The following is a 25,150-nucleotide window of genomic DNA, read 5'->3' as shown; positions in this document are numbered from 1 at the left end:
AAGGACATTGCAAATGCATCCATGTTTTGGGGGCTGACAGACCTCTGTAGAGGCTCAAATTTAGAGCTTTAATGGGTGTTTCAGTAACTCAAAGTCAAGGCCCTAAGTAGTATAAAGGAAGGGATCACTTCTAAAATAGCCAACCTGTTCTACTCCAAAAGCAAGATGATGTTTTCCAAGGATAAGGTGGTCAGAAACCAACAAGGCATTTTTCTAAAAACACTGTAATTTGTATTGTCTCCAAAAGTTTTTAAATTTGTACGTATTAGGTTTTCTGGATGTTTGATATAAAAACACAGAAGAATGGTAGTAATGAAACTTAAAGACTTGGAAACTTGCTGACATGTCTGAAGAAGAAAATAGAACATGGAGAAGTCATAAAAAATGGCGTCCAATTCCTTCAGAAGTGAGGGTTTAGGAGAGACTGTTCTACAAAATGTATGTCATTTCACCTTGACAGCAGAAAGCAATGAGGACCAATAGGGTAACAAAGTGCACTAGACACACGGAGAGTCAGATAAGAATCTAGATCCACAACCTCCCTTCATGGACATAAGACTAATACATATTTGTTGAAATATGAATTAATGGCGTAAGCAAAAATCACAGATGTTTGTGAGCAGTAGTGGATTGTGGGTAGTAGGAAGGAAACGGTATGCTTCCTTTGTATTATAGGGTCTGCCTGTCTGGTGTACAGACTTGCAGATTTGTAGGTAAATACTCAAGCTGCACCCTATACTTGGTCCATCTTTTCATTTTTATAGGTATCAAAGAGAAGCAGCAGTGAGAAACACCCACTCTCATTTCCAACTCATTCTGATGAGGGTCCTCCTATTGAGATAATCATGGGTGAAATCTCAAGGATGGCCATGGAAGAGAGAGAAAGAACATCATGGCCATCGAAGAGATAGAAAGAATGTCATGGCCATCAAAGACAGAGAACATCATGACCATCAAAGACATAGAAAGAACATCATGGCCATTGAATACATAGAACATCACAGCCATCGAAGACATAAAAAGAACATCATTTGGCTGGCCAGTGGTTAGCAGTCAAGGATACAGCAGCCAGTGAGAATGAGGGCAGCAGGTTTCTGAGGTTTCCCATACACAGCTCACTACACACTGCTATTGGCTTGAAGACATTTTCAAACCTTGTATAAAGAAGTTATATACCCTGTGTGTCATGATGAGGAATGGCTTTCTGGAGGAAGATGGCTTCTTCTGTCATTAAAACAAAGAAGGTTGACAAGTTTGTAAGAAGAACAAAAATATTTCACATACTTGGTAAAGGTATAAAGTAAATTTACAAATCTACATTTATAGAAATAAAGGGTGGAAAATTACAGCCTATGTTCTCCAGTGGCTGAAGGCATCAGTTTTAAACAATGTTCAAGTGTTTTAGAGATAGTATCAATATATGTATATCATGTCTTCCTACATTAGTACAGAGGGATTGCTATTTGTGTGGCAGATTTTTGTTTTTTATGATAGAGATATGAGGCAAAGTTTTTTGCATTATAAGGTAGAAATTACAAAAAAAAGGTAAGGATTGACACTGGCAGAGGTCCTAAGATTGTACATACACAAACATATTTTTCTGCCAATGTTTTTCCATATTTCAATTTACAAGCTTCAGAGATAAATTAAAAAGATCCTGTTGAATTTATTCTATGAGCTTGTTAGTCTTAGTATTGTTTTATAAAATATTAATTTTGTACACTGAGCATTTGTAACTGTGCCAAAGGGGGAGTTTTATTGACATAACCAATGTTGAATATTTTTATAACAAAATGACCTGATATTTCTAGTCCCTTCCAATGAATTGATGATTCTTCAAATGCCCCTGCAGGAAAAGGGTAATTTGTTCTCCCAAATTGATTCTGAAAAAAATAAATTTCTGAAAAAATTAATACAGTGAAGCCTCAGATATAAAGCCATCTCACAATGAAGGCCCCTTGAAAGAAAATTCTTTGTCTCCAGTACATTTAAATCCTGTAAAGTATCTAATTATATTATATGAATACCTGGAAAAAAAAATCCAAAACTCCAGTCTGGTTCCCAGGAGAATAAGCTGTTTCCATGGTAACTCCCTCTTGTACACATTCTGTTTGCTCGTGTAGAAAAAGCACTTCATTGATGTAGTGGTGCATCTTCTCATTGGTCATGTTGACACAAAGCTATGCGGGGGAGAAAGAAAAACAATTCACAAGGTAATTATGGCCATGCAGATCCACTCGTTCTAAGACCATTTCAGATGGGCGACATATTGACTCAAGAATGTTCCACACCAATTAATCTATTGAGATAAAGCACTACAGTATTGCTTGAGAAGTCAAAGAGAAGAGTTTCACCTGATACTGTTGACTTCATTTGGTCTGATTATTCAACTTAAAGTGAGTATATTAAAAACAAGAAGTATAATTACAACACTAACTCACAAAGTTGGTGTTTAAAATATAGTTGAGTAAAAAACATTTCCAAAAGGAAATTATATCTGGGCTTTGTCAACAACTAAGGATAAATGGTGGGTTTACCATGAAAGCCCAGGGACAAAAGAAACATGTACTGCCACCTCACTTGTGTTATATATCCATGATGACAAGAAAATGTGGGTTTCTTTCAAAAAGAATAACTGCTTTACTCATTCTGTTGTAGAAATTTTTTTATCAGAAAAATTTTTATAATCCTCCAACTGTTGACTTTTTTCTTCCCATATGGAAACAAATATGTTATTTCTTAATCTTAAAAATTATCTTTAAATACTAAAAATCAATAAAACACCCCAAAGTTAGCAAAAATGAAATCTTACCTCCTCTGTAGGCAACCCTCTTGCTTTGTTGCTCTTTTTTCCAACAAGAAAACCTCAAAGGAGTTGTCTTTCCCTATCATCTCAAATTATTCTCCTCTCCACTGTTGAAGCCACTCCAATAAACTTGTGCCCCCTCCCCAGTGTTCCCACAAGAATGACTTCGGTGGGAGTCACCAATGACATATGCATTCCTCAACCTAGTGTCCACCTCTTGGTGTTCATTTTCCTTGACCGCCCTGCACTATCTCACGGTGATTCCTCCGCTTTCCCGGAAAGCTGCCTCCACTGTCTTCCAGGACACCATGCGCTTGTGGCCGCCTGCCTCACGGGCACCTCCACCTCCACCCACGTCCTTCATGAGTTCATTCTGTCTCCCGGACCATGTGTAAGTGAGCCACTATATTACACCAGGTAAAACCCATGGTGAAACCTCCAAAGGTGAAAACCGACAAATCGCTTAGAACTATTTAGAATTCAGTAACTTACTGAAAATAGTTAAAGATGAATCATTTATATAAGTCAAAATAATGGATAAAAAGCTTTTCAAAGAAAACCATATCACACCTGCGATAGAAACAATATCTAGGATTATGTGTGATACAAAAGTGTTATAGTCAGACAATGAAAATGCCAAAGATTTTGTAAATCACATGAACTGAAATAGTCACTGGAGAAAAGAGGGACCACCCTAGGTTTCTCTTCTGCATACATCCAAATTCTTCTCCATGTCTGGTGTCCTTAAAACACCTGTTAAGTGGGAGCTCTTCCTAGATATTCCTGTCCTTCTACTGGGAGCTCATGGTTTCTCTCTTGGACATAGAAGAGCACCCCTTATGTTCCAGCTTCCAATCAGCAGGCCAGGCCACTTTTGTAAATGACCAACACCAGGAATGCCTCAGTTCTCCATAGAGGTGCCGCTGCCTGCACATTAAGGGTGGGGCTGTTCATGATTGGAGAACAACGTGTACAATGAAAGAGCCATTTTCTCATAGATCCAGCTATGTGGGGGGATGGGAGTTGATGGGATTCTACAGAAATGAAGTCTCAGAGGGAAAGGTTTCAGGGAAGAAAGAAACTTATCAGTGCAGGGCACTGGCCAGCACACAGAGGTTGTCCTGAGACCGATGGTGTAATGTCAGGTTCCATTCTTTACTTCTCACCAGGACCAGAGCTGTGTGAGTAGACACATCTCAAATGTCTTCAGAAAAGGTGACATAGTGACAGGACTGTGGGCACGTGGCTACCTTGAACAAAGCAAGACTGGAGAGCTGAAAAGGTAGAGGCTCAGATGACCCGATCCAGTCAAGTTATTTCAATGATGCATGTACATAGATATTTTGTTATTAATGCAATAGATGGAGAATAATTGATAGAGAAGTATGCCAAATGACATGCTTAAATAATAACTATATTCAAAATAAGATCTGAGTACCCTATCTGGACAAAGAAATACAGAAGCAATTCTTATTAGCTCCAGATCAGAAAATGATGGTCTGGGACTACTGCCCTATCTCCCATAGTTGGTTTTGTATTTCTGACTTCACAGTTAAAAAAAAAAAAAAAAGATTTTGTAAATATGGTGATAAAACAAATGTCTTAAGACTGAAAAAGCTTTCCTATTGCATTCTATTGCAAAATAAGATCTAAGTTAAAACTAAAATAAGAACTCTGCCACATTGCTGCTGTCTTGGAAATTAACTTTAAAACCTAAAGAACTACAGACAATTCATTTAAACTTAGAATCATTTCTTCACCTCATCTCCTTCCTCCTGCTACTCCAGCCACAGTCGCTGGGATTTCTTGAATTTTCTTTCCTCTATCCAATTCGGCCAGCAGTTGTTAGAACGTCTCCTCTCTGCCTCTTGACAACCAGAATTCATGAGATAGAGGCAAAATTGGAAGTTCTGTATATTTAAACTAAAAGTTTCTTAGACAAACCCTCACTTTCACTCATGTATTCTCTGAATATAAAAATATTATGACCTCCGTCACTTCAGGTGACAATACATTTGTAGGACATTTAACTTGCCTTTAAATGTAGGACATTTAACTTGCCTGCTGGTTGTTATGGCAAAAACAACCTGAATATGGACACAGACTGGTAAGGTCGGCACATGACAGCCGGCAAACAAAGAGATGGAACTCACTATTTAAATATCATACAAAAAGCTATTTCCTTTCTCGCAACTGTTACAGCCTAGCTTCACATTCATCCGCTTGCTTTGTTCTGTCAAAACCAAGTGAGACTGGCTGACCAAGATCCCTGCTTTTCTTACTCTCCAGAGTATAAATTTCTGGAAGTGATTCTGGAAAGACAAACCCTTTCCCCAAAACAGTGTCGACTCTGTTCATAGGAGCAGCCCCACCAGGAAAGTAATGCATTTACTTGTGGCTCTCATTTCATCATAAACAACAAACAGAAATGTCTGAAAATTGTTGTTGGGGAAGAAAAATGGGAATATTAAAAATTATTTCACTTTGTTTAAAAAAATCATATTTTGAGATGGTCCCCCAATCTACCCAGTTGTTACACTCCTTTAATCCCTAAGTAATTTTGTTACCAAAGATAAATTAATGTTACAAAAGACTGTTAAAATTTGGAGTGAAATATTTACGGTAAATGAACAGAAAATGAATGACTCCATTATGAAATGAAACTGCTGGAAAATACTCTCTTTAATTATATGATACACACAACTGTCATTTTTCAAAAATTTTGATGTTAAAAATACATTAAATCATTTAAGAAAACATAAATACGTTCTATATGTTAGCCGTCCGAGCTTCTACGGAAGAAGTGGTTTTAAAGTGGTTATGGAGAGTGCACCTAAATGGAATGTATTTTAGGAAATGGATTGTGCAGGAGATAAAGGTGAGAGCCATGAAAAATAAGGAGATGTCTGATACTCTGTAACGTCTGATATGTTACTGTCAGTTAGTGTTACAGCCTAATGAAGCATTCCAAAATGAGAATATCCGTGGCTGATTCTCTAGTGTACAAGAAATACCCGAATCACAGGACATTATCCGTGGCTGATTCTCTAGTGTACAAGAAATACCCGAATCACAGGACATAGATCTCTCCCCTCAGTTTGAGAGTCTCTCATTGAAGGTACTTAGATGTGGATGTTCCAAACGCACTGAACAGAATTTTCTTAACATTTCACATTCACGATAGATGGCAGGACTGTTGTTGCAAAAATTACTTTCCATGACAACCTGCCCGCTTCCTCTTGCCCTTGAGCATCTCAGAGCTGAGAATCTCCCTATACCCGTGGCTGGTCTGACCAACTTAGGCTTTTTTATAATACAGACAGACAACTCAATTGTTACTGTTTAATATTTTATTGAACTGAGCCTTGGCTTTGCTGAACGGATCCACTGTTTAAGGGGAAATGGAGGCACAAAGTGGGAATGTGGTCAAAGCCACAGCAAAATTAGAAAGAGCTGGAGGGGGTCAGAGTACATCCCTCCCCCCTTTTTCCCCTAGGAAGGCCTAAAGTAATCTGCCAAACTTTGGCTAACAGGAAATGGATCTGGCCTGTGCTTCTGGATACAATTCGATTTCTTACTCTCCTGATCAAGATGATTTGTAAAACATCCGGCTTCTCTACTAAGCCTTGACATTTTATGCTGCAACACTGGATGGCATTTTGTGACGTCGGGTGATCAGAACCTTGTATTGTACATCATGTTCTTTATATTTGGAGGGGGGAAAAAAAGAAGTCATTTATTAAAATCCCATAGGGAAAATTCCAGCTTGATGGGTAAAACTGAGTAGGCTGGGGAGTAGTTTTTGACTTGCAGCCTTTGTTACACTGGTGCTGTCTGAGACTGAAATGTTTTTGTGTTTCTAACAGAGAAGACCAATGCTGGGAGGGAAAGGAAATCACTGGGAGCATATACAGTTCAAAGTAGAATGGTTTCCAAATTCATGTTGAAGTAACATGTACATTGCAATTTTCTACGAAACCAGTTTGCCTTTCCTGTTTTATATTGTTTACAGCACCCACTGTTTGACCCAAAGTCAAAATCTACAAAGGGCACTGCAGCATGAACTTTGAAACTGCCAGTAAACGTGGCTAATATGAAAACATCAGGGTATGTCAGATGTCTAGCTGAAAATGGGGGAAAAAAATGGATCCCATCAACAAAACGATGGCCCCATTCATGGCCAGAACCTACTTACTTATTCCTGATACGGCTTCACTGGTGTGTTGCAGATGCATATGTGAGTGTATATTAAATGCAATGAGAAAAAGATACAGGGAGACATGTTTCCAGGCAAATTAGTTTACATATCTAGAAGCATCGATCTGCATTGAAAACTGAGAATATGATTGCCTTCACTGCAAAGCAACCATTTTTACTTTTTGACATCGTCCATCAGAATCCTAACCGGGTGGCACTGAATCTCTGGGGATTCCTCCGAGCGGCCTGGATGCAAGAGAAGGTGAGGATTCACAGATGAAAATGAGGCAGTACTAAGTATTGCTTAATTAGCACGCACCCTTCTCTGATGCAAATACATGCTTCGTACATTAAGTGCTGTTGCTAACTGGTTTAATAATAAAAATGATGCACCCCTTGGAAACCCTCTTTAGTAACAGAACATTATTGCTTATCCAGATGGTCTATCATTTGTATTAATGACAAACTTAATTTCTTGAGTAAATTTTCACCAACTGTTCTCCCTTTATTTTTATTACTCAGTGAAATATCTCTGAAGCAAAAATATAATAGAGCATGACATTGACATCAGAGAATTAAAGTAGGAGGTTAATGAAAGCTGACTCCAGGTGAAAGCAGAACCCCAGGCGTTAGACGGCGATTACCTCGGAGCTCTTACAGGAGGCTGATGTCTCAGCCTGACCCCAAACCAATTAAGCCAGAGTAAGGCCCAGACACTGATACAGTTTAAAAGCTTTCCAAGTGATTTTAATATGTAGACATGGTAAGCACACCAAAGCATAGCACAGAGCTATACACAATCCATTAAGTGATTTGTTTCTCAATGAATACCGATACGTATATATAACGCACTAATGGAATATTGTTAGATTGTGCAGGAATGATGTCAGATTTCAGACAGTCTGTATTTTCTGCATGTGTTTAGCAGAACATTAATTCAATGAGATCTCAGTTGATACTGCCTAAAAAAATGAATAAACAAACAAACAAACAAAAAACCCACACTAAATCAGAAACCCACTGGAGAAACACTGAAGTGAGCTAAGTTAATGGGCTTCTCTGCAGGACTTCTCAGGGCCTTTCCTGTGCTGACAATGCTGTGAATCTCCACCTTACTTTTTCAAAGCCTGCCTCGGGGCTCGCCAGATTGCTCTATGTTCTTTCCCCAACAAATCAATCATTCCCAATTTTGACACATTATCTATAAAACAGCAGGTGCAGGGGCTGGTGAGGGAATGGCACCTCTCTGATTTGTTTCAGCTTTTAAATCCTCTAATTTATTTTGCCTTCTTTGAATGTCCAGTTACGGCAGAGGCCTTTCTTCTCCCTGTCCTTGTTTGGGGAGGCCTATTTAATGTCTCTCAGCGCCATCTGTCTCGACCTGATGGAGGGGCTATAGTTCTTCTGCCCGCACTCCGATGTCATGTGCAAGCAGAGGGTTAGGGCACTGCGTAGACCCTGCGCCTGGCCTCTTCCCCGCCCCGGGAGCCTCGGTCAGCAGGTAGCCACCGAGCGCCCACCCACGCCAGCCCCCCTGCTGCTGCTTTGGTGTTTTCTCCCTTTGGTTTTCACCCTTTCTCGTCTCCCTGCCCTCCCCTTCTCTTTGGTGGATTTTTTCCTAAACAAATCGCAGGTCCTTGCAAACTTCCTTCCAAACATCCTCTGGGTTCCCTTTGAAATTTCCAAATCAAACCTGCAGAACAGGTTTTAAGCAAATATAGTTCTATCACAGGCATAACAACATTGTTTCTATTCAGGGGCACCTGGGTGGGTCCTTCAGCGAAGCAGCGGGCTCTCAGTTTCAGGTCAGGAGCTCAGGGGTGTGGGACCGGCCCCCAGTTAGGCCCGGCCGTCCGCGGCCCGCAAGGAGTCTCTTTCAGATTGTTTCCCTCCCTCTGCTCATCCCCCTGCTAACACTCGCAATAAATAAATAAATCTTTAAACAAGAATTGTTTTTATTCAGGCAAAAAACACTTTCTCAACATTTCCTTACTGACTGTCTTATTTAGAGCAACGCAGGCTCATTAAATAAATTCAACATTCCATTGGGCCTGATTCATGCTTGCATTCTCCTCTAATAAGGAGTAATCACTACTCTGGGATTTAAGGGATTGACTGAAGGGATCAGCCAACAAGAAACCCCACTGGCTAAGTTATTGCCATATTCTGTATAATAATCTACTAATATCAGAACTGGAAACTACAAATGAAAAAGAAAGTATTTTTAGCTATTTTGCATGATACATTGTCTATAAAACATGTCCTCCCATTTATAGAGAAGCCATGCCCAGGTGTTGGAAACATAAATTCTGGCCAAAATTCTCGTATTTTAAAGCTTCGAAAACTCTACTTTTCAACAAAAAATAAGTGTGTGTGTGTGTGTGTGTTCAGCTTAATCAATATGCCCTCTCTTCTCACATTCACTTGTTAATGTAGGCCTAAAACCAATAATTAATATATAATTTCTACTGAAATATCTGTTCTTTGTAAAATAGTTTTCATTACCCGGGATTAGATGCGAAGCTAAGAAGACTGAATAACTAGGCTCTTCAGGATGATGCTCTTGAGGTGGCAAAGAGAGGGACACAGCAAGCACGCAGAGGGCTGGCCTCGGGGCCCGGCAGACGTGCATCCATGTTCCCTGCTTGGCCGGCCGAGCCTTCCCCAGAGGGTTGCCGTGGGAGTCGGAGATCAGCCAGAAAACGCATCTGGGCCATAGTAGGGGCTCAAGCGCTTATAACCATTATTGATTATTAGCAGAAAACTACATGAATTCTATTTCTGGCCAGCACATTTGAGCTTTTGATCTGTGCAGTCACTATGTAAGTGTAGGCTTTCCCTAGGTTAGTCATCACTATAAGAATTCAATCCGTTCCTGTCTGAAGTGACCCGAAGTATATTTTGAGATCCATTCTTTCTTCTTTTGATGTCCTGTAACATTTCCTTTTAATCATTCTGCTATTCTGTAATAAAGATAAACCTGCTTTCTCTAATTTTATTTATACTTAGTAAAAAGATTTGCTGAAAAACTCCACGATGGGGAAAAAAATGATATCAAATAAAATTTATTAAGTTATTTATTTCTACATTTAATAGAATAAATAATGCTGTGTCCTAAGAGAAATACAAACAAATACCACCATGAGCAGGCAGCAGTTTGGAAAATGTATAGTAATAATCCACATTTACATCTAGTTTCAAAGCACCTGCAGAACCAGAGAGAGACCATGTACCATCCTGAATTCAGAACCTCGTGCTAGGTCCTTCTGTGACTTACTTAAATTATCTGGGCTTGCTTTCCTTAACACCAAAATGGTGACTTTTTTTTTTTTTTTAAGTTATACAGTTTGGAGGGGAAAATGTCATTAAATGTACAGTTAAAATTGCTTTACCCTGCCTCATTTTAAAAAAATTTCCTCAAAATTAGCTTTTCAAAAACTGTTACCCAAAGACTCTTTTTTTTACTTTTATCTTATATTTATGTATATATATGTATGTATGTATTTTTTAATAGGAACTACAGCCAACGGGAGGCTTGAACTCATCACCTTGAGATCGAGTTCCACACTGTACTAACTGAGCCTGCCGGGCACCCTACCCAAGAAGACATCCAGGCATACTGTATTTTGGAACTAGAACCCAATATTATTGCAAGTACATTAAAATAGCAGCTCATTATTTAATTACTGGCTCTCTATAGCACCTGAGTACCCCACTAGCTAGTGTTCTGCTATGCAAAGAAACTAAATTTTCTCATTGAAATTTTTCTTAAACTTTGAGTTGGATATTTAATGTATGTACAATTTTGGAATCTAAACATGAGGTGACTTAACAAAATATTTTTGTTTGCATAGCTCAACTGATTGGGTGGTAAGCAGATCAATACTGAAACCTATTTTTTTTTTTTTAAGTAGGCTCCAAGCCTGGTGTGGAGCCCAATGAGGGGCTTGAACTCATGACCTTGAGAGCAACAGTTGGACGCTTAACCCACAGAGCCACCCAGGTACCCCGGATAAATACTGAAACCTAATAGTCGTCAGAACATTAATGATGATGAAAACAGCAGGGGTCATACCGGCCTTGGAGCTAAAATGGCAACATTTTCCTCTTGAAGGCTTCCTCACCCTTCTCCCAAGGTGTCTGGTAGGATCGGTCCTCCTTCCATTTGCATCCTACAGACCATACCCCAAGGCCTATGCATTTCTTAGTGCCTGGAATGGGGGCCTGGAACTTCATACATATGCAAATTGTGTTTGTTGAATGAATGCACCATAGACTGCCCTGATGCAAATGAGCCAGAAAAGCACGTCCTTCCAGTACTGTTAATAAGACTCTCTGTCCCAGAGCAGAGACTGTAGCCCTCCATTTTCCCATCTGTAAAATGGGCTACTCTACATGAAGGGTGATGATTGATCTGTGTATCGTTTCCAGGATAGCAATTCCACAACTAAGAATTTTATGTTTTTTTCTTTTTCTTTTTTTTTTTTTTTTGAGGTTGAGGTTGCCAAAATCTATGACCTCATTTCATAAAATTTGAGACGTCAAGGTATCTGGCTTTTTCAGAGTTCAAACACTTAGCTCAAGCCTCATTGAATTACTGTTCATCTCCACTTTCCAGTAAATCTCACTGGATTTAGAAAAGAGTTTGTAAGCAGGGAGACGTCTCAAATCCTTGACAGCCCTGCCAAAATCAGCTTAGGATGAAGCCTGGTTTGACGATAGATCATATATCACAAGTTTATCTTCTGCAACAGAAGCTTTAAGTTTGAACAAATGTAGTCTCTCTATTCTTACAGAAGGTTGTTGATATGCAATTTTACTAAACTCTGAGCTCCAAGCATTTCATTATACATAGCTGCATTTTATGTGTGCAGTGGGAAATTTAGGAAAATTATTGAATGTTAAATCATTAGTTTCCATGACTTTATCCTTTGTGTCTTTGGTCAAGATGTGTAGCACGTAGGGCTTTGCACCCCATTGGTTAGGTGTGGAAGTATTCCAGCATTTATTCAGATAGTATTTATGTAATCTCAAAATATTCTCAATTTACTTAAAATTGTATATTAAGGGCAGTTTTAAGCATATTCCACAGTGAACAATGTAATAAGCCCTCACCTGCCGTCAACAAACCTCAAGAATTATCAGCTCATGGCCAATTCCGCTTTACTAACCTTCCTGCTCCCCTCAACACTGAACTCAGCTGAAGTAATTCTCAGGCGCGCATTGAAATATTGGCAAGTATTTTAACACAGTTCTCTAAGATAGGAGGACATAGAAAACACATCCACAGTACCTTTGACTCCATAATTTCTATCAACAATAATTCCTTCACTTCATCAAATATCTAGATTTTTACCTTACATTGGTTCACTTGTAGATTTTGTACTTCAACAATTAAGGATCTACACAAAGTCCCTAATTTAACTGACTTCTCCATCTCTTAGAGTCTTTGAATCTATAGGCTACCCACCTTCTTGTACGTTTTTGCCCTTGTGTTTGCAGAGATAGGTCATTTGTCCTGAATGGTTTCCCATGCGCTGGGATTTGCAGAGAGCATCCTCATGGTTTCTTGCATCGTGTTCCTCTGTCCTCAGTCCCTATTACGTAGTAGTTAGCTCAAGAAACTTCACTATATTCAGGTTTTCTCTCTTCCTTCCCTCCCTCTGCACCCTTCTTTCTTCCTTGGCAAGAACACTCACAAGCATCCTGTGAATGTCTCTGTTAGCCACGTTAGTAGTCACTGATACTCCCGCCTGGACTCTGTCCTTATCAAGAGCAGCAGGATGGAGCGGCCCTAAGTCTGCCCTCCATTTTTCAGTTGTTTGTTGAGGGACCGCCCCAAGCGACCCTTGTGGTGGCTTAGGGAAGACGGGCAACTGCACACACTGAGCCCTTCTGTCTAAGCGTGTGACTTGTGGGAGCCCTCTGCACAGTCCCTCACCTAGGCTATCTACTTCGTTTTGACCAAGTCAGTCTGTCTTCACTCCCATCATGCCTCTAACATGCTATTTTTAAACTCTAGAGGAGTTACTGGTTTTGCGCGCTCAGGCCGCATCCAGCTTCCCTCTCAAGTCCCCTTGTTATCCACCGTGATGTCTCATTCACTCTTCTCGCTTTTCCAAATACACCATCGCATCTGGAGTGAGACATATGTTCACCCCTCTCTCCCATTTCCTGGGGCCTCAGATCGCTCTCTCCTTTGTGGCATCATTGGCGCTGGGATGTGTAAGGGATACCCCGTCTCGTTCACTATCTTTCCGCTTCCTGAGCACTACAAACTTGGAATTCGCCACCTGCTTGATGCCTGAGGCTCGGCTGGAGAGCTTCTCCCTGGATGCTTTAGGAGATATTTTTACAGAGCTAGAGACAAACTCTACGTGGTGAAGGAAACAGGGTTCATACAATGCAGGTACTACGTAGCAGAGAGTGAGCTGGTAATAATGTAAGTATTTAAATAATGAGGGTGGTAGAGTCACAGCCTTCCATATTGGACTTTGGGACTCCAATGACTTAGGATGACCACCCCCCCACTGAACCTTTCAACTATATATAGTTTAGTAAAACTATTTATATATTTATGTAGTTATATATTCTATATTTTACTCTAAATATGGTCTTTATTATAATATGTAAAATAGAGAAATATTTATTTCTCTATTATTATAATATGTAAAATAGAGAAACAAATCATTAAAAGTCAATGAAAACAGGATTAGCATTTCTCTTAGCTGAAACGAATTCTCCTCTAAAGATCCACAGAGTCCCATCTAATCTTTTTAGAGCTACCTGCGGACACGGAGGTTGGAGAAGCTGAGGTTTTGAAGTTTTTCTTCATATCTCTTTCCACTGTCCCTGTTCTAAACATTTTGTCAGGCTTCCTATGCAAGAACAGTTGAAATACATATGTTTATTCTTGAGCAAGGAAATCACTAGGAGATTCACTATGAAGACGTTTTCTTATGAACTCATTCTCGAGCTTTCAATTGAAACTGTATTTGTTAAGCTTCTATTGTATACAAAATGCTATACCAGACACAGCTCAATACTGCAGGAGTTACCATTCCAGCAAAGAGCTGACAGATGGGTCAAAAGCTCAAAACAGAATAAAATAAATACTTATGAAGGCACGGATATTCTCCTGGGTTTGACCCAGAATACAGGATTGATTTGTTAAACATTTTGCTGAAAGTTTGCAGTGGAATATAAAATGAAGATGTTCACATCCTATGAGCAAGTCAAGAATCTAAGATGCCACATTCATACCAAACCTCTGTGTAAGTTCACATGCAAATCTAGAAATTTGCTAAACCCACTGTAAGCTCAGATTGGGACTCATCACAGAGAAAATAATTTCATTCTTCTAAATGGCTCCTAGTTACCATTGTATACAACAGCCAAACCAACCTAAGAAAAAGGTACAGGTTGTTTTTTTTTTTACAATCTCTCTCTCTCTTTTTTTTTTTTTTATCATTTAAACCTAAGAATTGATCTTGAGATTTTACTCAGAAGCATCTAAAACTACCTTTTGGTATTTAATAGAGACTCATTCTTTAGATCTGAAAACATTCCTTGTTCTGTGCAATTCTCAGCATGGGAGAGTATATATTATTATGTATATAATTATATATACTATATATTATATATAATACATATTATATATAACTATATACATTATTTATGTGTATTACATACTATGTTATGTATAGTATATATTATTTGTGAGAGTATATAAATATATATTCTAAAATACATAATTCAAATATTTAGCCAAAAGAAAGAAGGAAGGCTATAGGTAATTATAGTAATTAATAAGGAAATAACAGACAGGTTTTGTCCATCCCAATCATCAGCTCAGGCTGGACAGATCAGGGAGTGGGGTGTGGAGCAGGTGTGGGAGCCTGGCTTTGGAGAGGCTGAGACAGGCCCCCACCGCACTGGCGGTTTCTACACGTCGCTTGCCAGGAGATGGACAAACCATGGAGTCTCATTAGGGACAGGAGAGCCTGTATGTTTCTATGCAACCATGTCAGAGATCAATACTGCTGGCCAGACGACCTTCAAGTTCTCGTGGGAGAGCTGCATCTCGGTCAAGGCTGGCAGACCCACGTCTCTTGGTACCATTTCACCAGTCGGGCCTCTAACCACCCTCTGCCTCTGTTCCCCACCAGTTTCCTTAGAGTAGGTGATGAATAAATAAAGCCACAGTCCTCCTGCTCCCACACGCCCACGGATACAGAAATCTGAAAGGAGCAGAACTCTGTGGTCCTCCTCGTCTGATTTCATAGCAGACTTTTCAAAAGTTTTGTAAAGAACATGATTCATGATGACTCACCCTGGATTAGGTGAGTCAACATGATTTAGGATTTACTCACAAGATGCTGCACCACTTTTAAGTAAAAAAAAAAAAAAAAAAAAAAAAAAAAAAAAAAAGCTGAATTTTAGAAGGTTTTCAAGTGCCCTCATTTATAACAGCAGCAGTGGTTCGCCACTATTTCTCACACGTGGATGGGAGCTAAATGACCCCGGACCCCTTAGGACAGACATCTTGTTGAATCCCACAGTGCTGCAGCCTCTCAGGATCCCAGCTTTATAGACTAGGAAGCCCAGGATCGTTAGGGATGTTTGTTCTGGACCAAGACAGCCCTGCTCGTGAAAGTCACAGGACTGAGGTCTCCAACTCGCATCTGCTGACATTCACCACCACGCTATCTCCCTTAAAAAACCAAAGCCGAACAAGTGATATTATAAAGAGTGCTCCCTAACCAGGGCACAGTTGGGGCTGTTCCTATGCTGTAACACAGCCTGGTTTTTCTCTCCCCCCACCCCACCTCTGCACAGGCTCGCCTCTCCTTCTCTGCCGGCTGGGGCAAGTTCTATTTCTACTCTGTTCTTCAACACTTAATTTTTAGATATACTTACTTCGATTAAATGATTCATACATTACTATGGAGATCCTTAAAAAAAGAACTAGCATTTTTCAGAGTGCCCTAAACTGTAAATGGATTAAAAATAATCAGTGCCTCTTGAGTCTATTTTTACAAGTTTCCGATAATCACATGTAGGGATGTCACATAGAAACGATCCCACAGATAACGGTCTTTAGCATAATGCATAATTCCATTCTGATTTTTGGCCAATGTTCTGAGGACCTTTGCCCTGATTGCACACAGTGATGCCTTCTGTCTCTCTGACCTCGTTGAAACAAGTGCTTCTTTTTTTTTTTTTTAATGATTATGCCCATTGTTTACAGATGTCATAATAAGGATGAATATATCCAGGAACCAGGGATAAATATTTTAAAACAGGATAGCAAAATACTTAATTTAATTCTGCATTTGCAAGTAATTATGCAAATAATCTTTATTGAATTAAATAGTTGACTTATTAGTTGAAAAAAACACATTTACGTTTATAATAAAGTTTCAAAAAAAAAAAAAAAACACACTCACTTGTTCAAATTCATTCTTTTGAAATTCCTCAAAACCGAAGATGTCCAGTATTCCAATATCCAAAGTCTGTGGGCTGAAAGGAAGCAAAAAATCCGTAAGTGTACTTCGACCTGCAAAAATTATGCTACGACCTTCCTAAGGAAATTCTTGCAAATACAGGAGAAAGAAGAACACAGTACTTGGCTGTCAACTTGCAAGCAAGCAACAGGAGTACCTCGTGATACTCTTGCTTTCCGCATAAACGATCTCTCCTGCCCTGGGCTGCCGTCTTGGGAGGTCTGGCCAGACGAGGACCCTCAGGGCAAGTGAGGAAGGGAGGTGGAAAACCAGCCTAGATTCTGCAGGGAATGGGGGCAGCACGCACGGGAGAGGGCATGAGGGGGCTTCTTACAAAGAAAGCCCCAGATGATTCTGGAATGCCAGTCCCCTGAAAGGCACACACCCAGCCCTCTCACATGGTGACTCTAGAGCCCCAGTGGGATCTGACCGCTGTCCTGATTTCTGCAGGTGGTGATGGCCCGCTGTCCCTGCGGACTGGTTCCGTACTGTCAGCCTGGGTGACACGGACACTTCCACAGTTTGATCCCCACTCGTTTGGTCCGAGCTGCGCAACTGACAACAAATTCTCTCTTTTTGTACCTGTGCAAAACTGTAATATTTTAGGGCATATACTATGTCACTTAAATAACTAGTTTCATTTTTTTTTTTTAAAGGTAACTATTCTATGATATCCTGTCTCTAAGATTACTGCTTGAAGACGGTACACATACGGGCTTCCTTAGCAGCAAGGAGAGCATTTTAGAAGTCCTTCTTATCAAGGCAAGGAACACAAAGCAGCGGAGGCATCGAAGTAATTGATTTAATTTTCTAGACAAAAAAACAGTGAGTTTTGTCCCTCCCCCCGTGTGCCCACATGAACCCGACACAGATCCCAGAATAAAATGTTGGCACAAGAAACTATTAAAATGTACAAGAAAACAAATATGGTCATTTTCTCCTGCTTTCAGGTCTGAGAAAAATCAAAATGTTGCAAAGTCTGATGATACAACACCAATTCTTTGCAGGACTAAGTTGTATAAATAAAACTAAACACTATTAGAGGTCATTAGAATGTGTTCTCACATTCATTTTCATAGATTTTTTCCCCAATCTATTGGCGCACGTGTGCCTCCTTCCTCCATGGTGACCTCACAAGGTGCCCAAGGTAGTGCCGTCACTCAGTGGTGAGGGGGCTGAGGTGTTAAGTGTGTGTGTGTGTGTGTGTGTGTGTGTGCATGCGCGTGCACATGTTTTCCACGTAGTGAGCTGCACTGTTTCCCTTGTAGGAGCTCGGTGACAAAGCTCGTCAGGTTTTGGAGCTGCACAGTCTCCAGGGTAGGAATCCCAGAGTAGAAATCCTGGTTCACACAATGCTTAGGTGGACAACTTTGGGCAAGTTACTTTCATTTCCCGTGCTGCAGTTTCCTCGTCTGTAAAGCGAGACAGCAAGTGATATTTGTCCCCTTGGCTGGCTGCTGCATTAGAAGAGATGCACACACAGGGCTAGGACAATCGCTGGTAGACAGCTGCTTCTCTTTCTCCTAAGGATTTTTACTTAATTACTTATTTCAGAGAAGGGGGGGCGGGGGTAGAGAATCTCCAGCGCACTCGCCACTGAACACAGAGCCCGACGGGGGGCTTGAGCCCACAACCCTGAGATCCAGAGCTGAGCCGAAAGGAAGAGTCAGACACTCGAACAACGGAGCCCCCCAGGTGCCCCTGCAAGTTGCTTGGGCAGATTATAAATGCCGACCTGATTACAGTTACTAAAGAAATAAACTTTTAAAAATGAGGATGAGAAAGATATTCCTATGCCCTTTCGTTGGGAGTCTGAACCTGAAGCGTCTGGGCGTGCCTGGCTGGCTCAGTCAGTAACGCACATGTGACTCTTCCTCTCGGGTCATGAGTTCGAGCCCCATGCTGGGGGTGGGGTAGAGTTTAACTAACTAACTAAATAAATAATAAAGTTGGAGACTTCTTAAAAAATAATTTGGCTATGCAACATAAAGCTTTGAAAAATTCCTATCATTTGAACAAGTATTTCCATATCCAGGAATCTATACTAAACGACGATGAAAAATGCCATTAAAGACTTACGAAGAAGGATGTTCATCCTTATCTTAATTCTAATAACAACAACAGGAAGAAACAGCCGATGCCCGCACCAAAGACATGGTTAATTAAATCGCATGCATCCTGCAGTGGGTTAGTTTAGTGAATCAAGTTAATAGAATGCAACACATAAGTTCTATATAAAGAATAACCCCAATTATATATTCAGAAGTCTTCAAAACGAGTATAGTCAGTCCAAGAAAAGGAAATAGAAATGCTTTTGCTTACTTCTTTTTACTGGTCTGCTTTTTCTAAGGTTTCTGTATTTTTATTACCGGTAAGTATTTAACTGATGTTGATAAAACAACTATGAAGGCATGGGAAATATTCTTGAGCAACCAAAGCCAAAAAACAAAGCTGGAAACAACATTTATGCCATTGGTATACTTACGGTTACAAAGTATAATTGCACCCACGTTAAAAAATAAATTCATGGCACAGAAAAATTATAGCACATGATGGCAGGAGAGGTCTTGAATGTTAGATCTAGAGGTGATTTCTTAATTTTAAAATGTTCTATCCTGGGTATTACTCTTTACCATTAACATTTATTTAAAAATATATATACAAGGGAACACCTTCTGGGCATTTTCTGAGTTGGTGGGAAAGGGACAGCCATGACCTCAGGCCAAAGAGAGGACGGCAAGGAAGGCAGAGAAGGGCTCTGGTTTTACAGCAGCCGGCGGAGCAGCAGGGACCGTGGCGCTGGGGGGGAGCAGGGCTATGGCAGGAGAGCCGGTGGAGCAGCAGGGACCGTGGGGCTGGGGGGGAGCAGGGCTGTGGCAGGAGAGCCATACCAGAACCTCCCACTCTGACCTTGACTCCTTGCCTGATCCCGCCCTGGCCTGGGCAACACTGGCCCCATATGTTCGGCACATCACGTGGCAGGAAGTTAAGGAAAAGGCCAAGAACAAAGGAGGACACGATGTCACACTACCCGGTCCTTCCCCTTCTCATGAGGATGGTGACTCTCCGAGCCACAAGCAGACGAAGGACGCTGGGCCGCCCAGACCTGTTTGAGCGAGCAGCAGCTGTCAAGATTCTGGTTCAGACTGGAGCACGTTGATGATTAACGGGCAATTCAGGAGAGCATAAATGGTGGAGGGGTCACTTTTTTTTAGTGATTTTTCCCCCCATATTTCCCAGATGCTGGATTCCAAACTACACATGGTTACAAAATAAAAACATTATTAAAGAAGAAGAGGGAAAGAAAGGAAAAAACCAATGTCGGGGAAAAACAAATGCATTGTAAGGATTAATTTCGCAACTATCAGCAGATAGTTTTTTTTTGTTTAATAATTTTTTTTCAACAATCTTTCATCATCTAGGATTGAATGAAGCCTGTGTCTGTTATTAGAACATCCGGGTTGTCACGGACGGTCACACGGACTCGTAGCCAACAGAATGCCCACTCTGTGTGTCTCTCAGCATTGCTGTGATCTCTCAGTGAGAGCTTGACTGGCATTACCAGGCATTTAACCCAACATCCAATTTCTAGCAAGGAGCAGCAGACAGAGGTCATCGGATCCACTGGGAATCAATCCCACAGGCAAAATTAACATATTAATGAGACGGTCTGATCATATTCTGCCTTAGAATTCCACTGAGGGCTTTCCTGATGGTTCACAAAACTGGCTCACTTGCATTTACTTATTAGTAAAATGCAACACATTATATCAGACAAAACATTAAACGCCATGGCATTGTCTGGTTTTGTCTTTGCCCTCGATGTGCATTAGATGGGAAGGGAGGGGGGTCCCTGGAGAGAGAATGTCCAGCCGGAAGCACGGATGTGCTGATTTCATGGGGGCAGAGAAGTCCGTGGGGATGTGCATGTCAGCTTTCGTCCTCCGTCATCCGTACGCAAGGAGATGAACTAGGGAGCTGCTTAAATAGTCAGTCAGTTTAGGAAAGAGTCGAATCCTGCCGGGCACCCCAGGCTTAGACTGAGCCCGACGTGAATCGGCCTCTTCGGCTGATGGTTGACCTGCCCGAGCCCAGACGGGGCAGGACTGGAAGCAGAGCGCACTAGAGCGATCCCGCCGTCCAGACACCCTGCCCTCGGGCTGAGAGGCGCTGTCTTGGAGGGAGCTGGTGCGAAGTCCCCGGAGATGTTAGCCCTGGGATGGCCTCCACCAAGTGCAGCACCAGCATGCTGAAGAATTTACTGAACATAATCGGCAAGGTGCTACACGGTAAGGGCTGAGTCCGCCAGCGCGCTGGCTAATCTGAATCTTGCAGGGTTCTCTCGAGTCTGAGAAGATGCAGAGTGGGCACTCCAGGATGCATGGTTTCCAGTGTTTGTCCCTTTTGGTCTTTGACCAAAGAAAAGTACTCGAGGCTTATCATTTCTTGCAGACATGTCAGAAATCAGGGAAGGAGTGTGCGGTTGCTGACAAGCTGAACTAGGTAGCATCACCCACCCATCACCCATCCAGGGACGTTATCAAAGCAACTGTCAGCCTCCTCTCGTCTAGCAAGGCCGCGCACACCACACACCGTGTCTCCGAAATGCAGCCTTCTTGGCGCTCCTTCCCACTGGAAACAGAAGCTGGGAAGTAAAAAGCTGAGGCCCTTGAGGTGAAAATTGCAGTTAATTAGACTGGATACACTGCAAAGTCTTGGGGTGAGGGGAAAGCTCCGGGCTGCCGTCTTTTGGAGAACTGTGTGCCGAGCACCATTAGAACATCTGAAATGTCTCATTTCATACAGCCTTAACAACACCCTATGAGGTACGTGCAGTGATCTGCTCCATTTTATGGAGGGGAACACTGAGCCAGGACAGTGAAGGTTTAAGTCTCTCAAAGGCGCAGAACAGCATTAGATGGGCCCAGAACTGGAAGGCAGGCTAACATCAGCCCCGTGCCAGCAAGCCCCGTGGATCACCACCTAAACCTCCAGTGAGTGGCTGGTCCTCTGAGCAAGTCTAATTCCAGCCTGCGTGCGCCAGGAAAGGAAACCTCCCCTGGTGTGATAAGAGTAGAAATAACACAACCCTCCTTCTCTGCAACAGTTACCACTTAGAGCTGAAAAGCATCAACACTTGCTACTGTTAATGAACACAGGTCCTTCTTTATAAGCTGCACTTGTCACTGTGACACACATGATTTGTTACCAGGAGCATCATTCGAAACACAAATCAACCCCCCTATAATTTACTTAAGACCATAAGTAATATTCAGCTCATAGGAACTTTCATATTCCTAGTCTGAAACAACCCTCGTAACAGAACAGCAGCAGACAATTTACGCAAATTATGGCTTCGCTGTTCCACGGAGTCAACGGTTCTTAAAAGGTTAGGAAAGAGGGGAATTCGGATAGAGAGCCATCATCATGAAAGGAGCCAGACAGAAACGATGTGTACTGACTGTGGAGAAACTAGGATCTCAGACGCGGCTGGGCGTAGCTTACATTTGAAACCCAGAATGAGGTTTGGCTTCACCTATCACAGCTAAACACAAGCCCACTGAACTACCCACAATTCCTCCTGTGGGGGCTCAGTGGGGGGATGAAGGCATGTGTCCACTTAAAGACTGGCACAAGATTGTTCGTGGCTGCTTTATTCATAGAGTCAAAAACTAGAGACACCCCAAGTGCCCACCAACCGTAGAACATGTAAGTCACGAGTGCTCTGTCCACACATATGTTTACAGAGAAATACGCCTCAGGGATAGAAGGAGGAGGTACCACCACGTACTCAACATTGTGCATGTCCTTCTGCTGACACTGAGCAGAAAATAAAACACAACAAAACAGAAGGAGGGCATGATGGACACCTGCCAGAGTGCAGCAGAGACCCACGCACCCGTCCGTGTGCAGGTCGCATGGACACGTCGCACGAGTCCCATCTGCCGAGCTGTATCTAGAATATGGACACATTGGCTGCGTTCTACTTCAAAAGGACAGGAAAGAAATGTGTGCACAAGGATCGTGACTATGTGTGAGGACAGAGAGATTACCTGGTGAATGTCTGTCAGACGATAGTGTTCAAATGTACGTTTTCTGTGGTCCTACCAGGGCTAACGCGAAAGTAGAACAGTGCCCCTTCTCCTGGTAGACTTTGCCTGCTCCAAGGAGGCTCAGGTCCCATTTATGAATATAGACATCGGTGGGAAGATAATTACAAAGGCTTGGGTGGCCCACAGGTTAAGGAAGAGATGGAAATACATACTCTTTAAGCCGTTGAATTAGTCATATTTATCCCATTATTGTTTCCATTTATATTTGAGATTAATATTTCCCTTCCTTACCTGTTGACTCTCTGGACAATGACCTACTGCCCTTTGAAAGCTGAGCTGCATTTCTTAGGGATGCTTTCAGACCAGTGACTTTAGCCCTTCCAACAAAAATGCCGATTATCTAAACAACTGAGTCAGAGACAATCTTGGGAAATCTCACTGTTGATGCACGTTGGCATAAGGAAGGCTGATGTATTTCTTTCGGTGCGCGAATTCAACAAGGGATGCACACTGTGCTCAAAAGCTTTCTGAAGAAGTAAAATGAAACAACTAAAGATGAAGTTAACACAGCTGTACATTCCTTGGGTTTATGCTCTCAGAGTCAGTGAACAAGTATCATCATCTAGGTCACACAATAATGAGAAGTGTTAAAGCCATTTGACTCTAAACTGGGCTCCCATATCATTGGATTTGGACCATCTTTTGTAAATTGGCAAGTAGCAAAATAAAATCCCCCTTGAGGATGCAGAAATTCTGTAGCTGATTTGTCTTTTCAAGGAAATGTTTTCTCCGGTCTTGCAACAAGATGAATACCTCTCCTTCCCTTTCAGTCCGTGTCCATTAATTGGAGATTGTGACCCAGTGGTTTGGGAGATGCACACCATGCCCATCAGAGAGAGGACAGTCTTGGGAGAAGAGTGAGCTCTGAAGGTGTGTTTGCAGCATTCATGTTGGCTTTTGACAAACCTGAGGTTCACAGGGGTGATACTGAGTCTGATACACGCCCAAGATCAGTCAGAGAGTCCTCAGGATGAAACACAGGGAAACCCAAGTCGTGTGACCCCATGAGTGAGTCTGTTCGGGAAGGCAGAGTCAAGTCAGCATTCCCAGTAGGGGTGGGTAATCCTGGGGGGGGGGGTCGGGTGGGAGTAGTTCCAGATGCCACCAACTCCTTCATCTGCAGCATTCGTGATCTTCAAAGAAGAGGTACAATAACTAATTGTGGGAAAGGGGTCCCCCCGAGACTGTCCTACATGAATGGATGGACAAGTGCTAGCAGGTGCACACTGCAAGTCTAGACTGTCAGTGGGGACCTAGCCCTTCTCTGGAGCTTGGACTTGTTAGACTAGAGCTACTGGAGGAGGTGAGCTCACTGAGGTCAGGAGCATGAGTATTTACAGGTGCCAGGAATCTGCAGCTTTTGAAATTCTGATCTCGATGACGGTACTACCAGTTCTAGTAAGACTCAAGGATCCACTGAATTTGACACATTTTAGCCTCATTTGTGTAGGGGAGGGCCGATTCTGAGCTCACCCATCACGGTGCCAAGCAGTGAATATGCAAGTGCAGGACAGCTTCTGTGATTAAGCATCACGTAAGACCCTGTGGAGCTGCTAAGTCTTAAGGACTGGCTGTTCAACTTTGTGGGTATTTAGGGGAATTCCTAGAGCAACTAGCCCTCCTGGCTGATGAACCCTACTTTCCTTTCTCTTGATGTTAGATCAGCACAGTAAGAATGCTCTAGACAGTTGTGTCAACTCTCGACAATGAGAGGTAATGAAGGACTCACAACACCACTTGGCGAGTTGAAGAGAGGTCTGCAGCTAGCTCCTCGTGATTTCAATCTCTAACTGGGCCACGGAGCGACATCTCACCATGCGTGTCAGCCTGCCAGCCATCAAGGATGGGAGACACCATAGCGTGGACTTGGGAAGCAAGGGTTTGGGAGAAGTCAGCCTCCATTTTAGGAACAGTGAGTTCTTGGCATACTAACACTTGAAGGAGACCTGAGTGAACAGAGACAGGTAGCTTTGCGCTCTTGAGCTACTTCAGTTTTTTAAATTGGTTTCTCCTGAGTTTCTCAGGTGTGTCCTCTGTCCCATAATCAACTAAACCAGGATGCTCTTTGCTCTTGCCCAAAGCTCCTCAGAACACTGTGTTTTGTGCCTGCCCAAGAGAACACACAACCTTTCCCGACCACATAAAAACCCTTTCTGGAAAACCTTTTATTTGTTTTACGAGCTTCTTGGACTACTATTCTACAGAACATTCTCTAGGAAACACCATCCTAGTGGGAATTTCCTGATTCCTTCTGTGGTTCTGACTTAAGGCTCAGGGAGAGACAAAAGATAGAGTGACAAGGGAGACGAGGGGAGAGAGGGGAGGACGGAGAAAAGAGTCAACAGCATATTTTGTGTTTGTTTCCGTACTTCAAACCAGGCTAAGTCATGACAATTTTGGTAATTATAATTGTTCAGATTTAGTCTTTGGCACTGAGATGTGCTTATTTTTGATTTTTTGATTTTTGATTTTTTAAAAATGCATCTATTACTGGCAATCTGTAGAATACCAATAGAAAAGGGTTTTTT

General features: G+C 41.8%; 1 protein-coding gene across 3 annotated transcripts in view; it reads right to left on the bottom strand.

Annotated features, from left to right (window-relative positions):
• The window catches only part of MYO16 (myosin XVI), a 574,710-nt gene that overhangs the window by 161,649 nt on the left and 387,911 nt on the right, over positions 1–25,150 (bottom strand). For all 3 annotated transcript variants that reach the window (XM_082701002.1, XM_082701003.1, XM_082701004.1), the window contains exons 21-22: positions 16,453–16,525; positions 2,028–2,180 (exon numbers count right to left, since the gene is read on the bottom strand). In XM_082701002.1, the coding sequence (XP_082557128.1) occupies positions 2,028–2,180; positions 16,453–16,525 (226 nt within the window). The remainder of the gene's footprint in view (positions 1–2,027; positions 2,181–16,452; positions 16,526–25,150) is intronic.

This window comes from Mustela nivalis (assembly GCF_964662115.1).
Source record: "Mustela nivalis genome assembly, chromosome: 15".
NCBI lineage: Eukaryota > Metazoa > Chordata > Mammalia > Carnivora > Mustelidae > Mustela > Mustela nivalis.
The sequence above is the reverse complement of the archived record's forward strand: the minus strand, read 5'-3'. Positions and strand labels throughout refer to the sequence as shown.